General features: G+C 25.1%; 1 protein-coding gene across 2 annotated transcripts in view; it reads right to left on the bottom strand.

The window, feature by feature from the left end:
* Nucleotides 1–24,164, bottom strand: part of LOC107161992 (uncharacterized) — a 280,710-nt gene that overhangs the window by 81,997 nt on the left and 174,549 nt on the right. For both annotated transcript variants that reach the window (XR_016190284.1, XM_089219606.1), the window contains exons 3-4: nt 17,210–17,347; nt 5,145–5,356 (exon numbers count right to left, since the gene is read on the bottom strand). Coding sequence is in view for 1 of the 2 variants with exons in the window: in XM_089219606.1 (XP_089075732.1) it covers nt 5,145–5,356; nt 17,210–17,347 (350 nt within the window). In the remaining variant the exon portion in view is untranslated. The remainder of the gene's footprint in view (nt 1–5,144; nt 5,357–17,209; nt 17,348–24,164) is intronic.

Genomic DNA, 24,164 nt, shown 5'->3' with positions numbered 1-24,164 from the left:
TTTTGATTTTTTTATCTATGATAAGAAAAACTTATAAGTAACATTGTATTAAATTTTCAAAATTTTTTGGGCGGCCAATTTTTTTAAATGGATATTTTCAAAAAAAAATACTTATAAAAAGTGAAAATTTAAATTGTCTAAAAAATACCTCAAAAAGTCAAAATACTTTGAAAATTTAACCATGTATAGACAACGCTAATGTAAAAATTTAGTGAAAATTTCAAGTATTTAGAGTTTTATTTTTTGAGTTACAGTAAAATAAAATTATAGATTTTGTCGAAAACTAGTTTTGCGTAAAAATTCAAGTTTTTCCGTAACTTTTTTAGGGTTTTTCCTGATGCTCTTGAAAAGTATTGGACATTTCTTACTTTTGACCTCTATAATGCACCAATGGCATTCACTTTCCTATCAGAAACGGGGCTGAGTCTAAAAATCGAAAACTATCCAAAACCTTGTTGACAGACACAAAAAAAAAAGAAAATTAAAAAAACACACATCATTGTAAAATCAATACATGCACTATTCCGTTCAGAATCTAAAATATATGACCCACCACCAATTACAGCGAGTGTTGTTAACGATGAACATAGCTTAGTGACTATTTTAACTGGTGAAAAGTCCCTCGGTCATAAACAATAATTGAAAACGTCCACTAACGGTGACATAAAAGTCTCGGCATAGGATGAACACCAGTTTAGATGAAGTTTAAAATCCTTGAAAATGATAAAATTAAGTTTCATAGATATCAATAAAGAGCTAAAAAAAAAATTTCGTGTTGTTATACATGGATTACATCCAGAAACTAACATGTGTAAAATTGAAAGAGGACTAGCTGACAAAGGGTTATCTACATGCGATGTCTAAAACATTCAAATTAAAAAAAGCTAGATGCTATAGATTAAGATAACAAAAATAATAAAGATATATACAAATTAAAGAGTCTATGTTATTATAAAATTAAAATAAAACCACCAAAAAAGAAAAGAAAAAACATAGTTTAAAAACTGTCAGTCGGTTTTTGGTCATACACAAAACTATTATTACAAAAAACCCGTATGTGTAAAATGCAACACAGAAGAGAAGACAGCCAAAAGTTAACAAAATCAAAACCCTAAAAAGCTGATTGCGGTAAAGTTCATACTGCAAACTAGATGAGTTGCTCTGCTTACAAAAATCAGAAGAAAAAGCCCATCATAAAAATGTTTCTGCAGTACAATGTTTAAACAAAAATCAGCGAAAAATATCACAGCGGCCATATCTTACGCTCAGATGACTAGCTTACCCAACTTTTACGTAACACCCAAAACATCCAAACGACATCAACAATCCAATGAAAACGAATCCATGTTAATAGATATTTTATCTGCTTTAACTAATTTGAAAACATCGCTAGAAAATATCACATTTAGACTAGATAGATTAGAAAGTAATCAATCTAAGTCCAACAATAAAAATCAAAAGAAAAAGTAATGAATCACCCATTGCGAATCATAGCATGAAACGCCAACGGGCTAGTACAATGAAAACCAGAACCTAACCTAACCTAACCAGAACTTGAAGATTTCTTGCACAATGAAAACATCGATATTGCTCTAAAATCATAAACACACTTTACTGTTTTAAAAATTAGAAAGTATACTTAACCTCTCACACAGCTGGTGCGTTTTCTTAGAATCGTATCTTATTGAGAGAAAATGTAGAGTTATGCATGAAGATATGCTAAAAAATTGGAAAAAAAAATTCAGAAGGGGTAGTTAAAAGGACCTATTCTCTATCTGCTTTACACAGCTGACATTCGAACAAATTGTAACTCAATGACAGTTATGATTACTGATGACACTGAAATTTCAGCAACAAGCATTGACCAATAGACTACGGCTGAAAACGTATGGATATCAATCAATCAGATCTTAGGAGTTGAGGATTGGAAAGAAGTAGCCTAAGACAGTTCACGAAGGGTAGTAATGGAAGCAAAAACTTTTAGTTTTTATACTTTTAGAGAGTATAGAGATGCCAGAAGAATAAAAATAAATACGTTTTATTTTTATTATATTCTTTGTATAGGTGTATAGTACTTGATACCCACAGTAAACAGAATCAGTGCAGTTACATGTATTATTATATATAATATCAATTACTGTATCTTGTTTTACCCTTTGTATTTATGTGTTTGTTTGTAATTGTTGCGCTTACAACCCTTTATAGGTTAGTAATAAATTTAATTTGTGCCACTTTGATTAGACAGTAATGTTTATCAACAATATACCTACCTGTGTGTATTTATATACACATGTTGAACAAAATTGTTTATGAAAATTATAATGTGTGGACACTAATTTGACATTGTGCCTTTAAAGGATAGCAAAATAAATGTCAAAAAACAACGTGCGCCGCATAAGCATAACCCTTATATTTACCCTATAATTGTTTTCACTAGCTAAGCTTTTCGGTACACTCCACGTAGTATCACCAATTCCATCTTGCGTGACACAATGTACTACATAGGCTTAACTATTTTTCGTCAGTAAAAAAACCCAAAACAAAAAAAAAACATTGACAATACGTTTTTTTATTGTTGTCACGAATCATCAGCTGATATTTTTAATCACAAACAAAGACACAGACATACATTTTCAAGCTGAAATAAATAAAATGCTAATCGTTTGATTGAAAATTATTTATCATAATTTATTATAAACAATTTAAGTTCTTAATTATTATTTATTATTACATATTTAACATTACAAATTGTATCAATAAAGTGTCGTACACACGAATGTATTCTAAATAGGTGTATATAATTATATATAGGTTCATTATATTATGTGAGTGATTGAGTAATAATTGCATCTGATAAAAAAAAAAAATAGTTTACATAGATAGGTAATACTGTTATTTTTTATTAAATACAAATTTGAAATTAACTATTAATTTGTTTTAAGATTTCGACACACATAAATAGGTACATGATGCAGATTTCTATGGTAACTTTTCATAATTGACTATAATAATTTAAAAGACTCTCAAAATGTTGGTGGAAATAACATTAATTATTTGATCTTATTAAATACTTAATATTTGTTGTAATATAACTCACTGTCATGGTTAACATTCGAAAAAAAATAGATGTTCAACTCAGTTTTCATTATTTTTTTTTTTAACAAGGGACAATTTATTATATTTATATTATCCAATAAAAAAAAAAAACACACAATATCTCATTTATATTTTGTATGACGTGTTAATTAACTAAATTTTGCTAGAAAGAAGTAACATTATTACGTACACGTATCGTTAAAAAAACTAATTGAGAAAAGGTAATTGGAATAATCTTAGATGTGCAGTATAAGTTAATTTAAGTTAAGATCATCAACAACGTCGAAGAAATTGATTGACAAATTTTAGTTATGTAATTTATTTACACTATTTAGTATTTACTATGCACTGAACTAAAAACATTTTGAAACAAGATAATATTATATTCATTATCATTGAAATCATATACCTTCATTGCAATCTATAATATAAGGTTCACTTATTGTAATTAAAATATTATCGCAGTGTATCGGATATAAATGTTTGATATAATGTTGTATGATATAAATAATGATTTATTTATTTTTATCAACCATTAAAACTAAATACTTAGTCTTGATTACTTGTACCTATATTAAAATAGAATAGGTATATAATATTACGATATATTATATAAACCTATAACATACCTATCAAGTGAGTAATTGAGATGTATTCCACGATTTTATAGAATATTATAAATAATGGCTTTGGTTGATTTAAAAGGATTCAACATGATAATATTTATTATATACATATACAAGTTATATGTGGAGTTTTGATTCTCTCTAAATAAAAGATACCGTTAAACGTATACACATTTTATGATTTTCATAATGGCTTAATATCCATAATATCATTATGTAGTGTGAATTCGATTATTATTATATCTATTTGAATATATAAATGTATTTATTCCTATTAAATGAACAAACGATAATCTGGGGTATCAAATATCATGTCAGAAGCCCTCCATCTAGAGAGCATAAGTCACATAATGACCTTTTTAATTAAGACCAACCTTATGAATAGTTTATAATCTGTATTTTGTTTATGTAAATACTATAAATACTAAGAAAATATTAACCTTATGAATGTATTGATTTTACAATGATGTGTGTTTTCTTAATTTAATTTAATTTTTTCATTTTTGTGTGTCAAAATAATGCTTCAATTTTCAATTAGTATCTTTTCCAGTGGGAAACTGAATCTGGTTGGTGCATTCACGAGGTAAAAATTTAAAATTTCCTGCAGTTTTAAAAAAGCACCAAGTAAAAAATATCTCTTCATAGAATTTTTTTTCGTATAAGACTATAATAGGTATACATTGAAACCAAATTTAATACTATCCATGAAAGTGGCTCACTTGTAACCTACTGTTTAGCAGAGTTTCGCCCACTTTTAAATACGAAAATATAATAAACTGAATACTAAAGTAATCAATATAAGTAAGTATTAAAAAGTATAAAACGTAATACAATTATTCTTATGAACATTGATTTAAATTTTTATTGTATATAAGCATCTTCAACTAAAATGAATTAAATTACCATTTTTTAGGTAATAGATATGTACAAATAAATTAATGGAACTGACTAATGGATTGATAAGTAAACTAATAACATAATAATATTATTTCATTTATTGAATAGTTAACCTAACGATTATTACAAAAAATGGAAACGAAAAAAAGATAATTGGATCTTGTTTGGTGGCCTGAAATCTAAATATTAGGGAAGATAATAACTCATTTGAACAGTTTTCCAAGCATTGCAAAGTTTTGTGTAAAAAGAAAAATAATAATGAAGTTTTAATTCAATGTATTTATGGGATGGTTATTAACTTATTATCTCACCAATATCAATATATTTTTTGAGTGGCCAAGTTGAATACTATTTCCTATCATTATAAAAGTATACGGTGGTTTGATGACTTAATATTATTTAGTAAGAAGTTGACATAGTAAACACACATAAAAACTGTTAAATATCGTTTTATCTGATTAATTGATATTTATTCATTTTTTCATAGTTGTAAAAGTTGTGTTCAATGTGTAATAAATAACTTACCGGTCTCTGTTGCAGATTTTGGACTGTGCAATATAGAAACGTGCTTTCGCCCAATCTAGCAGTCACGTTGGACATTTCTGGACCCTCAAATACTGGAGGCGATATTGGTTGTTGGATTTTAGTGGAATTTCTTCGTCTTGTATGTGGAGGTGTCTTAATTTTTGGCACAATAGATGTTGTTGGTTGTACTAATTCTGGATCCAACACAGTCTCTAATAATAAGAAAAAAATGCAAACCTTAATATTAAAGTAGTAATTAATATTTTACAAGCGTAATTATACATAATAATATAATTGCAAATATTTAAAACGTATTAAACATATTAAATATATTAAATCAATAAGAGTATCTTTAACTTGAAACTATAATTATAGGCGAAACACCAAATGTATTAAAAATATAAATTTACACAAATGAGTTTGAAAATATCTTTTTTGATAATATATCATTTTAACGCATTTATATTTCTCAAATTCGACAGTAGCTATAATTATGCATTTTTATAATTTGTATTATGCATATTGCTATGCATATCTGTTTTAATACTTATTTTAAATAATAAACTGTATTCAATAAACACAGAGCATACATCATTATAATACAGTTCAATATTATTTTTTTTTTATAATCATAAAAAAATAATTTGTAGAGTGGTGTGGCTTAGTGTTTGACTTCTGTCATAGATGTGTTTCAAGTACCAGTACCGACCCGCATCAGTAGTTGCCGGTTCTTAGTAATAAATCCTTAGCAAACATACATGTGTGTTCCAAATCAACTGTACCCTCCCCTACGCTGTAAAAGCCGGCTAATAACCATGAAATTAATGCCATATTAAAATTATAATTATAATTATTTATGTGAATAAGATCATAAATATTTATAAAAAAAGTTCATTGCGATATATTATATTATTTCTCATCCACTCCCAAATGTTGTCACCGTTGATTTGTAAGATTGTTTAATTAAGTATTGGTTAAATTATTTGCATTGCAAGTAAAATTCTTAAAAGGTCCTTCTGTAAATAAAATATTAATATACACCCATAGGCCATACAAGTATTATATGTATAATAATTAGCTATATAGTATGAAGGTGTTCAGATGTTTTGAAGCTGAATGGACATGTTTTGTCAATTAAATTAAATTATGTACTTTAAAGAATATCAAAAGATTGGCATAAGTTGAAAGAAAAAACTTTAAAAGAACAACTCATTAGAGTAAAACTACAAGATGCTTATACTTACTTAATGCTTATAATGCAAAATATGAACCAATAAATTCAAAATGTAAAACTTTAGGTAGAGACTGAATTATTGAATTCATGAATAAATATAATATGATATTTTTAATTGAATTAGGTACTTGTATGAATAAATAATCATTATAAATCATCAAATTTAAGGAGAATTATTAATCAATAACTACACTAGGATTATATTTAAAATATTTTAATTTTCCAATTTTCGATTATTTGATATTGCAAATAACTATTATATAATATTTTTAATTGAAGCCTGTAAGTAATAAATTTATTTTAAATTAAACACTATTATAATTATCGAGACTCATTAAGCATATTTTTTGTGTAAATATTTACAAAACAGGTCATGCAAATTACATAATATAATGTAATTTTGCGTACAAAAGTGAATATATAAAAAACATAGTAATTTATAACTGTCATCAATATCAAATAGGTACAATTTAAATTATATAATCCTATAATGAATTAAATAAAACAGAAGTTAGAAATGTTATAGGTTTTCAGTAAAAATCAGTTCTCCCGTTTCATATTATAAAATATCCGGAAAATGGTAAAGTGATAAATTTAACTTATTAATCATAAGTCATGACTATACATGTTTGTCCATATTTGTGATATAATAATATTAAATATTCATTATAATCAAAGGTTATCTAGGTAACATCTTCTGACATCTTATCGTATCTAGATAAATATTGTTTATGTTAGCTTATGCTAATCTAAGATAAAATAAAATAATATCTAGATAAATTTATCTATAGATAAATATTTGATCAGAAGTGCAAAAATCCGTCAACAATACGAGTATATTGAATCGTTATATTAAAAAATTGGCAATTTAAATAAATAAAACACGGGGTAACCATACGTATACATAAGTGAATCATTTTGATAGAGAATGCTTAAAGTGACCAATTGAAAAGCATTATACTATTGTCCCAAACAGTTATATCCCTTACCCAATCTGATCACTGATAACACACCGTTATCATAATTTAAATTTATTTCAATGTTATCGTTATATCGGTGCTAAGTCTTGAATTTAATATTGTTAATAATATAAATTGTTAATTACTGATTTGAAAAAAATTTAATTTACCTATTTTATTTTTTAGATGATAACGGTTAGAATTTATTTTATCTAGATTAAAAAAAATATTATCTTTATATAACTCTAGATAGTTTTTTAAAACTTATCTGTATGTTATCTAGATATTTTTTTGTTATCTGGACTCAACACTGATTATAATACCTATATTTTTATATTTAAACTTTAAAGGGAATCATTTATACTTATCTATAACTTCACGTAGAAGATTTATATTATAAATGAATACCAAACAATTTTTTTAATTTAGGTTAATATTACATTATTATAGAACAATACATATATACATTATACTTGCATGGTACCTATTATTATAACAACAAACTTTGGTAGGTATTAAGCAAAAGAATACTTGTCAAACTTAATAATAATTTTGAATAAGTGGGTATACAGAAATCTTTGAGATATTGTAACAATCTAAATAAACAAAGACAGAAATGTCGTATGTACTGAAAAAATATTACCAACCATATTATTATACTTGTGCATATAATGTTTGTCTGTGGTAGATTATACTTATATCACAAACATAATAAGAAAGTTAGATATAATCGTTTTTAGAATTCAAAGAAATATCCTCATACAAAGATTAATAAATCAAATTCGACTTATATTATGTTAAAAACTAGTCTGTTGATTATTAAAACAATATTAAAAACAATAATAAATAAATATTAAACAATTACTGATGTGCATACATATTAAGATAGGACTTATAATTTAGACCCAATGTATTCTATTCATGAACAAAAGATTGAATAAAATCTTCCCAATTTGAAAAAATATAATATTCAATGCTACAAGATATTTATATTGTTGTAATATATATTTCAAGTTATTTTTATTTTTGAATAAATATCAAATATTCAAATATTTTAGTATAAAAGTTGTTTCTATGACGGAAATAAGACACTTAAATAACTCTTTTACATTCGCATTACAGTTAGTTTTTAGTTAACACATTATAAAAATACTAAACACTTTTAATAAAACAAAATATTGAAAATTTTTGGAATTTTTAAAATTTAAATGTAAAATACACTATAGTAAATGTAATAATTGGTATAAAGAATAGACAATGCATGATTTTAATTTTAATGTATAATCTTGTTTAACACATTTACCGTCATTAGCTCTTGTATGAGATCTCACCAGTTTACTCCCTGCCGACAAAGGGGGTTTTACTTGGCAACAGTTTTGACGATTTAAACAAATATTGATAAAAAAAAACAACTAAAAATGGTATCTGCAAGCTTGTTACACCATCTGAAAGTGACAACACTGTACTTTTCAAATCCGACAAAAAGTACCGAATATTGAGACTCCGTATGAGATCTCACCAAAAAATCGATTTCGGTGAGATCTCATATGGAGTCTCGATATTCAGTACTAGTAATTGTTTTGAGATCTCAAATAAAATCTCATGGCGGTTATGAGTTACAAAACAAAAAAAAAACGGTGGCGGTCAACGAGTTAAGTTAATTAATTAAAATTACTTTGTGGATAAATAAATAAATGGCTACAAGGGTTTAATATATGATTGAAATAAACTATGACATTAGTGAAAGATGAAACAATTCTAAATAATAGTGCTGTCCATACTAATAATTGATCCAAAAACAAAGGCATTACGCAAGTATTATTATTTTTTTTTACAATAACTTTTTCATTTTTTTATCTGTATTAAAAATTAATGTAGATTTTTATATATATTTTAGGGAAGTGAATGTACCCATACTTTAAGTATTAAACTATAAGCATATGCATGGAATTGGATATTGTTAATATATTTATTATGTAGGCAATAGGTAGGTAAATTAGAGTTTGAATTGCAAACATTTTCAAACTGTACATACACGTGATTCAATTTTAATTAAAATAAAATAATAATTATATACCAATTAAAATGAAGTTTATATATACAATAATAATTACTTTTAAAAGCTATGTAATAAACATAAACTAAACTATTCACCAATGTAATTTACTCAATAGAGGATTTATCATGACATGGATATTGAATAATGACAGAGTATCCACATTTCCCACAACTATAACGAAAAAATTACTACTAAACCTATACTTCAACTACTTAATATCAATTAAAACATAATCGTAATTAAAAATGCATAAGTGTTTTGAAGTTTTTAATTAATATTTTCAAATTATAATTGTTATTAGTCTATTTATAAAAAAAATCCTTCGTTGTTTTTGTAAAGAAATTCAATAAAATAATATTTATTTTATATGAACTGGATTATCATAATGATAATTAAAACATAATATTTTGAATAAAAACATCATCTAAAATAATCCAGGTAACGTAAAACACTGATAATACAAAACTATTATATTATAGTAAGAATTCGGAGCAGGTAATACTACGTAAGTATAGTGTGGTATAAGTCCAAGCTTTGTATACAATTCTGATTATAAATAACATAAAATGAATTTTTTATCAAATGCAAATATGCAATCCCTGATTTAGAATTTTTGATATATTTTATAAACAAAAATGTTGCATTGCTCTTTATTAATTAGATGGAAAATTGCAAAAACATCAAATGAATATTGATTTCAATAATTTTATGTGAAATATACCTATATTCCATAAATAATGTAACATTAACTTTAAAAAAATTTACAGAAAGTACTATATTATATTATTACCATATCTTGTGCAATAGAACGATTAGTTAATTATAATAGTATTTTTTGACAACACATCAATTTAACATAAAAAAATTATGATTATAATAATTATATTAAATCGCAAACATATTAAAGAAGTTGAAAATATACTTCACGATAATTTATTTTTACTTAATTCACTATTTACAATTTATTATATCCATAAATAAAAATATAATTTGATACAATATCAATATTTCAGCGAATTAATGTTATCAATGTATCATAACATTCATAACATTCTAACAAATATTTGTGTTATTCGAAAAATCATTCTCTCGTTGTACACTGAATATTATGTACAAATATGTGTCATATTTGTAAGATAAAAACTGTTAGATTTTGTTTACAGATTATAAACTGATTCAAAATACTGAATGACTTGCAAAACGTAGGCATATTGTTGAAACCTAAATGCAACATATTATAAAGAACTACTTTCAGATGACCGCATTGCGGATATTTCTAATACCATTGTTTTGTAGTCCAAATTTTTTTTGTTTTGGCACAACCGAAGTTTGTCTTTAATTTACTCTAAAACTTCGTTGGCTGTATATCTGAGGATGAAAATTTGAAAAATCAAATTTTGACACTTTCAAGAATGTAGACAGTTTCTATAGTCACCTAATATGATGATCCCAAATACACTGCAAAATCTCATTTCCCTCACCAATATCACCGTTCACCCCATGTGTAATATAGAAATTTCGGCCCCATACTCAGACTCAACTTTTTCAAAAAAAATGTGTTGTATCTATCCTTTTGAAAATGATTTTCGTATATAATGTTTTCTCGTATTTTAGTTGCCACAAATATTTTATTCGTTTTTTCCTTTTATTTCTTATAAGCACAACTACTATTATACATATACGCCATCAACTAATTCATTTTTCTATGCATTCATAAGAGATCCTACACCGAAACCCAATCCTCCAGAGAGGCAACAAGTGCTTGTAAGTAATCCAAAAGCAAAACATTGTATATATATAACAAAAAAACTAAGTGGTTTTCAGATTTCTCGGTTTTCAAATGATAGAAACGTTCGACGTCCGTGTCGATATAATATCAGATTCCATTAGAGAACAACCTTTCTATTGCTAGAGCACCCTTTAATCTTATTCCTATAACCAGTCACGTTGCCGACACATTGCTTTTTGATAAATCCCATATAAATATACCATGCCATCAAAATAATTCAATTTCAGCAAACGATTTCCAAAACACGCAATGGTCTTAAATACGTTAATTATTCATCAGTAAATGTGTTTCACATTAAATAATATTAAATATAATGACAGATTTAAAATTATTTGAATATGACTACCTACTTCAATCAATTTATCAGAAGTTTATAAATTTATAGATTCAATTTAAATTAAAAGTGTGATTATTATTCACAAAATTAGTTCATTAAAAATATCTTATTTTAAAATAATATATGTAATTTTTTTTTTAATTCACAGAAAACCTCAACATTTTTCATAACATAGATCTTTTTTTAAATAAAATTGAAATATCATAAAAAATAATAAATAATATAATATTAGATGGATAATTATTATGCAATCTATAGAATATCTTTCACTTAACATTTGATGAAGTAAAAGTGTTTATTGAACTTTAAACTGTAGTTTCAAGTTAAAATTTGATTTTTCACAAAATGAAGCACTTCATGAAAATTGCATGTAATTTTAAAACTTTTAGGAGAATAAAATGTATAACATTTTATAAATTTACAAATATATATTTTCAACAAAAGAATAATATTCTACATAAACAAATTGCAAATTTAGTACCTGCAACTTGTTATAGGCAGCATTTTTAAAAGAAAAATTTTTGAAATTGATTATTCACTTGAATATAACTACGCTGTAGGTATCCTTAAGAAGTAATCCTCAGATATTTTTCCTTATTATTGGTAAATAATGTATTTACTTACATTATAATATTACAGAAGAAGGTATAATATTTAAATTACTATTATATTACTATAAGAGATGCTACACCATCTATACATCTCAAAGATCTCAATATTTGCAACCAATATATTATATATTATCATTGACTTTTTGCTAAATATCTGAAGTGTACTTTTTACCTTCGTTGCACTCTGATTCAAATGTTGCACAGGCAAATAAATACTGAGATATCATTCATATAATAAACTTTTGCATATTTTATTATTGAAGAATATTACTCATGATTTCATCATGATTCAATATTAGAACGACTAATAAGAGTTAATTTAATTGAGACTTGAAAGTATCAATTTTCAGTTTTTTTGTTTCATAAAATTAAAATGTGTTAATTTATAATTATTATTAAATAAATAAATTTGTAAATCATAAGATTGCACAGTGATATGGACTATGATTGTTCAATATGCAATTAAATGAAGACCATAATATCAAACCTTCTCTTATTTGGTACAATAAGTTATATAAAAAAAAATGTTAAATTTTTAATGTGATATGAAGTGTAAAGAAGCGGGTAAGTCGTAGGTGTCGCACTGCTGTACAGTAAGTTATAACTTATAACTTTATAAGTGTGTTACTGTAATGGGTGGAATTAAATTTGAATCCAATGATATTATTATTATATCATTATATACGAAAAACGATTTTGAGCGGAGACAGTTTATCTGTCTAGGATATATTATGGATTATTAAAAATTTTCAAATCTAAGATTTAAAAAGACAAACTTTTATAAATTTCTATCTAAGATAATTTGAACATTGCCGTAATTTTTACGTATTTAGTCAAAATTTGAACTTTAAATACTTATAAAAAAAAATCGTGACTATGTATTTTTAATATTTTTTAACTGATATTTTAACAATGTGTTAGGTGTTTTGAATTAAATTTTCAAGCTTTTCTAACCAACAAATAAATTTTTATTGATATTTATAGAAAAAAAAAAAACTAAAAAAGTTGAAAAATTAAAATGTAAGTAAACAGCTTAAAATTAATCACAATATTTTGAAAGTCTTATCAAATATAGAAAATTCCTATATAAACATTCAGTGAAAATTGCAAGTATCTGCGGTAATTTGTTTTAGAGTTACACCAAAATAAATAAATCGCTAAATAAGATATCAGTAAAACTTCAATGTTGTAGAACTTTAAATATCAAATTATCATAAAAATTTAATTTGAAATCTTAGATTTGAAAAGAAAATTGTTTATAAATTTCTAGCTTAAAATAATTTGTGAATTTTCATGATTTTTACATATTTTGTCAAAATTTAATCTTGAATGTTTATAAACAAATTGTGACAATGTATTTATTTTATTTTTGAATTGCTATTGTAAAACATATGTTAGAAGCCTTGTATTAAATTTTTAAACTATTCTACCCAACAAATACATTTTTATCGATATTAATTTAAAAAAAACTAATAATGATTGAAAATGTCGTATGCCTATAAATAGTTCAAATTAAGTCGAAATTTTTCGAAAATTGCATGGTGGATAGAATATACTTATATAAACATTTAGTAAAAATGTCATGCATCTATGGTAATTTGTTTTAATGTTACATCAAAAAACCAAAATCGGTTTTGTCAAAAATTGATTGTGTGTAAAAATTCTCGTTTTTACTTAATTTTTAGTTTGTTTTTAATTTAAAAATTTAAATAATAAAAAAAATTTAAAAAAAAACACACACACACATCATGGTAAAATCTATACATTCCTGGCTCCACTCAGAATCTAAAATTGAACTAACAATTATAAATAAAACAAAAATAAAACCTTTTTAAAAGTTTACTTAAATGAAATTTTATGTACATAAGAAATTGAATGTACTATGTTTGACTAACTTTGAAGATATAAGTACAAATACATTTTGTATATTTTTATAAATGTATATAATATTATGGATAACAAAAAATTGCAATTATAATTTATCATTTGGGACTTATCAATTTGTTGTTTTACCAGCATATTTTGTTTAACGAAATTTATGTTATGCGTGTCACATGCCTCTATTTTGTTACACAAAATTGTATATAAATGTGTCAGCTATCATCCAATGTCACAATTTATAAGTTCAAAATTTACAGTGTTAAAATTTTAGGGTGAAAGTAAGAAAAGATTACATCATTTAAGTTTTTAGTCCCTTTAAATTTGAATTTTAAATAAGTACTAGAATACTAGTTTAAAAGCTATCTAATAGTATTTTAATACCTTTTATTATATTCGTATCATTATTAATCATTAACAAGATATCCAGATTTTATTATTAGTTTCAATACAAATAATTAAAAAAAATAAAAAAGCAAATTATGTTACACAATTGAATAAACAAATGTAAATGGTTAACCAATTTTACAAAAATAAATATAAGTATAGGCGTGGTATCGCTAGTGGATAAGACAGTATTTTTGTATCATGTTTTGGATAGTGATATTTGTGTATCGCCTTCACTACAATTTGAATTCGAAGTTGCAGTAAAATAATTCGAGGTCTCAATATGAACGTTAAATAATCTAGTGAAACGATTCTTAACACTTATATCTGTCATGAGTGAGTGGGTCAATAATTTAAATTATATTCTTACTCTGGTACGCATTACTTATTACATTTCCTAAACCAGTATATATCTATATCAATGAGAAATTTTGAAAAATATCTTTTTAATAAGTTTAAAGATAAATAGATCTCATGATTATTTAAAAGCATGAGCTGGTTCTAAATGTGTAACAATTTCGAATATAAGTCATCATTAAAGTTAGTGCTTGATCAGATTTTCTGTTAAATTATTTTTTTTTGACGTTTCTATTTGATTATCTATTGTTATTTTGTTATCTTCTTCTTAGTTGGTGATGTGCTGTATCTAACATTTGTGATAATGATGTAGAAATGGATGGTGGAACATCATTTGATTTGATCTGATTTGATTTGAACATGTCTGGTGGTGACACTTTTATATATTATTTTCGTATCTGGTTAGGTTAGGTTAAAATATAATATTTTAATATAATATAATATAATATAATATTTTATGGATAAAATTTAGAATTTCTGAATAGCTATGTTTATTCTAAGTTAATTAATTAGTATTATAATATAATTTGATTTACCTATACCTAACCTATATAATCGATTTTATAAAAATATGGTACAGTATCGTAAGAAAGAAGTAAGAAATATACGATATTATCGAACTTGATTAAAATTTAACTCTATGTACTAAATTGTCAGTTGTCACTATCATCATAGTGTATATTAATTTATCGTCAAAAATTTCCTCCAATATGATCAAACTTTCCGGTAAGAAAACCAACTTCCATAAATGTCATCGATATGAGTATTTAATAATAATTACATGTTTGAAGATTATACCACGTGAAATTAGCGGATGAATTTTATAGAACATTAGATCTAGCTAAAGTATAGTTGTCCCTAATTTTTTTATTTCACCTGCAATATATGTGAAATAAATTGAGTGGGATTTCCAATAGTTTTCAAAAGTCTCAAGAAAAAAAAATTGAAAGAAAGACTTAGATTTTCCCAAAAACATGTTCTCGATACCAATAATGTTTTTTAGTAAAGCTCCAAGAAAATATCTGTTGATTGTGCATCTAATATACATTGAATGTTTATATTAGCGATTTCTATACACAATAAAGACTATTTTTGAGTATTTATTTTCAAATTTTAGATTCTAAGCAGAGTAATAAATATAATGATTTTACAATGATATGTATTTTTTTTACTATTGTGTTCGTGTACACGGTAAGTAGTCAAAAATTGCTTAAATTTTCAACTTCAGTTTCTTTTCCGGTAGAAAAATGAATTTATTTGGTGCATTTTGAGGTTTAAAATTAAAATTCTGGTAGTTTTCCAAAGCACCGAGAAAAACAAAACAAAATTAAAGAAAAAATGAAATTTTTAGGCATAGTCGGTTTTCAACAAAATCGATTTTGGTTTTCCATGTAATTCTAAAAAAAAATACTATATAGATACTAACATGAAATTTTACTGAATGTTTATATTTTAAACATTTATTTACATCACAAAAATTTCAAAATATTTTAATCATGTTGATCTCTTTTTAGGCATAGGTATGATAATTTTGATTTTTGAAAGTTTTTTAGATTTGTGTCAATAAAAATTGTCAGCTAAAATTTAATACAATGCTCCTCTCACATTATCACAATATTAACTTAAAAATATGAAAAATACGAAGGAAATATTTATTTTGATAAGAATTTAAAAGCAAAACTTATTTACAAATTATTTTGCAGTTGGAATTTCATAAAATATTTAAATTTCCATAGCTAATAGAATTGAATATTCAAAGGTTCCACGTAAGTAGTTAGTTCATTACGTTATCAAAAACTGTAGAAAACTATATTGGTAAAAACAGTTTATTTTGATGGATTATGAATTCTAAATTTACACAAAATTGCTTATTAAAACCAAGATAACCTCTTTAGGTAGTTATTTATATAGCTATAATTTAATAATATTTATTATGGGTACTTGACACTTTTAAAAAATATTATTATATTTTATATACATGATGACATTTTCTGATTTTCAAATGCAATTTTTCGATTGAACCTAGTTGAATTTACTAATATATCCTACTAATACTTATGCATAATAATAAAATAAATTACTTCATTACATCAATAATTATAATATCATAAAATATTCTTATCATCTAATCTTATACACTGATGGACTTTGCTTAGAATCATTTTTCATATACAATGATTTTTCATCATTTAAATCAAATTCAACACAATCATTACAGTGACTCTCTAGATGACTTAATTACAACAGACCATTGCTCACTTAGGTTCACGCTTTTTTTTCTAGTTTGGTTTTTACTGTAAAAATAAATAATTTTACAACGAATTATACCTAACAATTTATATTTGTAATATTTTTAGACTTTTGCAGTTTATGCATATCTGTCTCATCCACCATAATTAATAGAATACTATAAAATAAAGATAAATATATTCCTTAATTCAAAAATTAACTTACCGATAAAGCGTTGATGATCAAATTGTTCGTATTTTGCCAAGTCAACGGCGGAGTCGTTAAACGACCAAAATGGGCTAATTTTTTCCGTCTCTTCTTCTGCATCTGTAATTGTGTTACCATTATAACTGGTAGTATTTTCTGAAAAAAAAAAAATTTGTTTTGGTAGAAGTTGTTTATAAAGTTTAGTATTGTTATTTAAAACATAAATGACCATTGAGCACTAAAAGCAAGTATCGCGAACAAGTGCACCAGAGTTGAATCCCCAAAGTAAAATTAACCTGTTTTTAAACTGTTATTTTTTCTCTCAGAAAACAATGTATTTAAGACGTTATTATTTTAACCTATAGAACAAGCAGGTATGGTTATAATGGTTTTAATTATAACACAACTTAGACTTGGTTTTTACTTTGAATGATATAATATCATATTTATTTAAAATATGAATAAACAAGAAATAGTTACAATACAAATTCTCATTAAAACTTTTTAAAGATAGAATTTTTTCCCTACGCCAGTTAAACATTCCGGTAAAAAATTACGTTATAATATTAAAACATAAGTTTTTGAATTATCGGATGTCTTATGTTCTGATAAACTATTTTATCAATATTATAACAATAAATATAGACTATTAAACTGGTTTATGTTCTATGGTTATATTGCCACAAAACTATTGGTGCGTTTTCATTTTTATTTTAATAAATATTTGATAATTTGAAAAATTAATAACCGTATTAACCAAATGCCATTTATAATATTATTGAATTAAATTTCCCTTTAAAATCAGGCATGAACTAACATATACAAGATTAGAAACTACTAAATATCACAAGGAAAGGAACCTAATTGAATCAATTAGAGTACATCTTCAATCAAAAAAATTTTTGACGCATTCTACCAATCGAAATGTTGGACATTTTAATTTCAACAATGGTATACTTCTTCGAAATTCGATAGTAAATTGTAAAAAATTAAAACAATGAATTAAAAATCTAAATATCAAAAACATATTTTTTCATATTGGGCATATTTTTAAATTAAATTGTACAACATAATATTTAAGTTAAATGCACATTAAGTTTAAAAAATATACCGAATGAAAAAATTGTTATCAAAATAAATTTTAAATTAAAGTAAATAAAATAAAATACTATAAATATAAATTAATTTAAGTATTGAACATTTGTAGCTGAAAACTCAAAATTGACTTGTTGATTTGGTAACATTTTGTTGTAATATATATAACGCTCAAGATCGATTAGCTATACATTTGAGGACCCACCCATCGAGCTCCCACCATCATTTTGTTACATATGTCCAGTATCATATCTTAGTTTGTGGTGTATGAAAAGTGAGAAAGCGAGAAAGCGAGAAAAATAGAAGGCACTTTTTATTTACTTTTATACTCAATTTGTATGGTAGTTCGGTGTAGTAGGGTAAGATACATAGGTAGGTACATGGATTAATGTATTTTTTCGTCAGAACAGCCTATAAGTTGTTAAACATAATTCTTGTTTAGTAGCAGTCTATGATTAAAATAAATAATTAAAATAGTCAAATAACCATACTGATATTCAGATCGTATGCAAAAGTGCTTGCTTTAGTAAATTACTTTAACGGGCTTATAATACATAATATATTTTTAACCGGTATAGTGCGAAAACCGTCTAATATAACAAAACTAATTTTTAATCATTTTTAAAATTAAATTATTTTTTACTATATGTTTTTAATTATTCTTCTAAGAAATGGCAATTTAAATCATTGGATTTTTCAATACGTCGTTTTAACATTTTAGTACAATACCACATGATTTATTTACAAAATTATTATTTATAAAATTTATACTACACAAGTACACATAAAAATTATTAAATATAACAAAATTTCAATTAAATAAGGCAAAACAGAGTTAAAATATAAATGAATGAATAATATACTTTTTACAAAATTATTAAATTCTTATTAGTTAGCCGCCTCGATACATTCTACTTTCAACAATTGCATCTATATATAACTATTTTGTGTAACAACATATTTTTGTTCTTGTACTTATTATTTGGATTTTACATTTGATGTTGAATGGACCCATTATAACCATACCTGCTTTTTCTATAGGTTAAAATAATAACGTTTTAAATACATTGTTTTCTGAGAGAAAAAATAACAGTTTTTATTTAGCTCACAATTTATTTGATGATAAGTTAACTTCATTTTTCATCAGCTGGAACCTACCGCGACGGAACATACTTGGTATTTTTTTTTTTTAGACTATTGTCGTCCTATAACTTATATTGAAAAAATAATAAAACTTGTTTCTATTGTGCTTTGTCGCTGTATGATTAGCTACAAAATTGAATTTATAAGAAACTATAAAACTCATAAGACTCGGAGATATAGTAGATGATATTTCATACGGGTGTAAAAGTTAAAAACTTGAAATGTGAAATTTCGAGAAGTTTCTACCTACGATTTTGACATTATTATACCAACCATGCTATTTTGTCGTAATAATTACAACTTATGTAAATTATATTCATGGCATTTTTTTTTCACGTAACGAAGGTGGAAAAACGGCAAAATAAATTGTTCAAATTTAATGAAGAACAATATACTGCAGTAATGACAGTGGATTCATCACCGTTTTGCATGTATTTTATTATTTGCACATTTTTTAGCACTACAACATTAATGTAAGGTACTTAATACAGTAAATTGACTGCTATTATGAAAGCATATTTTGATCGGACCATTTATCTACAAAATAAAAAATAATAGAACTACAACTATGGAATATGGACATACGTATATAGTGCGATTATCAATAACTATTCAAATTCGATCTTTCGCGTAATGTTCGTAAATTTTTCAAATTCGCTGTACATTATATATTATATATAGATATACAGGGTGATTATTTTATCAAACAACACTCAAATGGTGTTTGCGTGTAAATACCACTTAACATACACCTATAATACATAAACACCACCCAAAAACACCCAACTTTGGGAGGCTATATCTTGTAAACAGATTATTGAAAATTCATTGAAAAAATAGCCCTTTTAGTTTATGAATTTTTAAGTATAGGTTGTCATTTGAAAATCAAAAGTCGATAATGGTTTACCTAATAAAAATAAGAGTAAAAATATTTAAAAAATATAAAGTTCTAGAACAATAGATGGATCTAAAATTTTGAAAAAAAAAGTTAATAGTTTTTGAAATAATGAGTGTAGTTTGATAAAAGAATCACCCTGTATAAAGAATTAAAGACACGCTCTTGTTTCATTGGATGATACGGACAATAATATTGCATTGTATTGTATATAATATTTGCCTTATATACAATATGATATCACAAAGCGCCGTTCTCCAATTTCTCTACCGTTCGTCAAAGTCATTCTTCAATATTATTCTTTAGTGTACAGTACATATCATAACATCGACTGTATATGCGCCCATTAAATTCTCAAACTGCCGACACGGTGGCGGTGGTGAAAAATTGGACTTTTATTGGTCGCTCGTTGAAAAAGTACCTATACGGAATTCGTCTTATTAACTTGCGCGCAGAGAGTTATCGGGTGAAATGCAAGAGGACGGTGGTGACGAATAGCGTTGACATATTTTCCTACAGCCAAAGTCGCATTTCTTCGATTTTTTTCTTTGGATTTACGAAAAAAGTTTCAAAGATACAACAACACTTTATATTGTGATTCCGTGCAGTTTCTTTTTATAAATCTCGTCTCTCGTGAATGTCTTTTGACAAAACACACACGTACAAGTTCGTTCAGCCGATTCCTTAGATAACCCCGACGCGACCTTTCACATCCCTTGTTATCTTTATATGCAAGTTTATTTATGATCTTTATACATCTTTTCGGGCTGTTTTGGGTTGTGCTTGTAGCGTTGGCCTATCAAGAAATAACTTATCAATACAGAGCGAAACGCTTAAATAGATTTTGCTCTTTGCCCCACCCCCTTACAACATGTAAGAAAATTGGAATGTATCATACAATAAAATGATAAATGTTTATTGTTTACACCTATTGAATACCAATTGTTTGCATAAAACATCTTGACACTAACATTAGAGACCCACTATTGATATATTGATTATAACATAGATTATAAATAGTAGTAAATTTTGTGTTTTAATTGATGATTAATAATGCTATTACTTAGGTACTACTACTAAATATAGTACATACTTCCCACCTGCGACTTGCTGCAACGACTTACCGCAATGGCTAGTCACAACTACTGAACGCTGCGTGTCAACTGGTTTCCTAAATGTGAATTTAATTTGCGGCTGATGTAAAATAGTTAATTTTATTCCAATATTTAATAGTGTGCAGGAGTGTTTAGTTCATAATTTTTATTTTAATAAATTATTGTTGTACCAAAGTGAAATTAACAATGTATAATACATTTTATTTTATTATTTTTTAAATTATAATCTACAGATTAACATTGTTTTGCTTATACATATTTACATATTTCAAGTATCAGCGAATAGACGCTGGTCTGATAGAGTTTATGTTAGCATAATCTTATAATTAAGTAGACACAATATCAATACCTAAGATAAATTCAACGTAATTTTATAAATGAATCAGAAATAAATTTTATAAATGTATTGTACCTATAACCATCTTTCTTTTAGGAAATTTTAAAATGGTCCTATTTTATACTGTCATTCTAATTATATAAAATTGATAAAACAAGTTAGAAGTTTAAACGGTAAACTGCACTTTAAAATGCTTTAAATAATAAAATATTTCATAAAGAATAATTTAATTTTCCTAAAAATAAAAATAAGAATATTAAGCATACATTTTAATATAATATGTAATATGTTTAATACGAGTGTATTATAATAAATATTTACAAAAAGGTATATAAAAAAATCAGAATTGCATATTTAAATACTTATTAAGAAATTCCAGTTCTATTGTTATTATCTATAGAATATTTTAAGGTTATTATAACAATATACGTATGGAGTCTACAGCACTATGTGTGGAATTCTTACCATGTAATTTGGAGTGATATTTAAAGATCCACTTTTGAAATATTCAAAAGAAACTGTTTTTCGTACCTTTAACACTGATTGGTTACAACTAAATGTATGAAGGATACTTTTAAAAGTGGAAAACTCGATTTCTGTGTTCACAGATTTTCTAACTAGAACATAACATGCGAATCTACTGGGATAGGATGTTAACGATTTCTACTCTTTCTCTTTCACCCTTTCACATATTATGTCTTTCCTCTATCTATCCACATTCACTTCCATTCCTAACAAGCTCGATTCTACGTCCGTTGTCCACGTGTCATTAAAACTTTGTAAGAGCTTGAAGTTAGGTCAAAAGTTTTCAGTAAACTCAACGTCCAGTTGATAGTTATTTTGACTTATCACAGAGCCACAGTACAATAAGAAAAAGGATAATACCAAATACCAATATCACGAAAATAGTTTATTTATAATTTTAATGATAACAGGAAAAATATATTTTAATACCTATTATCAATTTACAATATCTTATTCAAAATATTATACAATTATTCTTAATGCAACCAAAGTAATAAATGTAAAGGGTTCAGTTGGAATTCATTATTATCCTATAGAATAATTTGTTTTAACATTATACTTAAATAATTAGTAATAAGTAAAAAAGTAATCAAAAAAAAAATTATTCTGAACCTTTGATAAATACTACAGTTCTTAATGGTATTTTCTCAATATTTTTTTATTATTGCTTTAATTATTTTCCTTTTAATACTAACATTTTTAAAAATATCGATAAATATTACCTTTTAATAGTTCAATCAACTAATAACCAATAACCTAACCAACTACCAAGACTCAATATTGAATCTATTAACTATGGAGAACATTAAACTATCTAAAAGCTCTTTAATTCTAAAAATAATGTTCACTGAAAAGTACTAGATTCTCACATGACTCAAAACTAAAATATTTCATACAAATTATACATTTTGAACTAAAAATTAAAAATCTAGACTGTATTGGGAACTCATATCATCTCTCTCATTATAATATTAATATTTTTTATTTTTTATTTAATATTTATTTATTTTATTTTTGGGAGGGGGGGGGGGGGTTGAGGCTTCGACAACAAGGGCCATTAGCCTGTAATATTAAAATTGTAAGTCAATAATAAGTAATATCTGTGTGGGCTGATATAAAATGGAAAACAAACAAGCATAATAATTTATTGAATACCCAAATGTGAGTTCGACTCACATTTGGTATAATTTTTTAGTTTTTTAAATATATTTTGATAGTTTTTCTTTATGTTTTATACCTTATTCGTTGATAAAATATTAAATCAACTATTTAATCAAGGAATTTTGAAATATATTTAGTATCTATATTTAAGTTAACAAATACATTTTAATTTTATGAATTTTATATTTTTTTTTATTTTAAAAATAAACTATATGCTGAACTAATTTGTATTAAAAGGAATCTGATATTGATAAATTGTGTGCAGATTTTTAATTGTAATGTTTAAGCCAATTTATCATTTTATTATAATATTTCTCACAAATAAATAATAACATTGTTATAAATACTTCTATTGATATTCCAGGAATTTTTTTTTATACATCAATTTATCTTAAAGGGTTCGCATCTCTTTTCAAAAACAAAACAGTATAAGGTTTAAATATTTGTCAATTGCAATAAATATTAAATATTTCCAAAAATAATGTGCATTTAACAGGAATTTTTTTGTAAAAATGAAAGGAACGTTGAAGATCAAACAATTAACTTATAATTTGTGTTTTAATGACGATTTAAGTTTATTAGAGTTTAAAAAAAATATTAATTTAAATGATTAAATAATTAGATACTATTCTTAGATACGTATTAATGAATAAAAATTAATTTTAAAAATGTGAGATGATATTTACTTGAGTTCTTGATATT

Source organism: Diuraphis noxia, unplaced genomic scaffold (assembly GCF_037042655.1).
Source record: "Diuraphis noxia isolate RWA-SAM2 unplaced genomic scaffold, SU_Dnox_SAM2 contig0002, whole genome shotgun sequence".
Classification (NCBI taxonomy): Eukaryota; Metazoa; Arthropoda; class Insecta; order Hemiptera; family Aphididae; genus Diuraphis; species Diuraphis noxia.
Note: the sequence above shows the minus strand (reverse complement) of the source record. Positions and strands in the feature narration are given on the sequence as shown.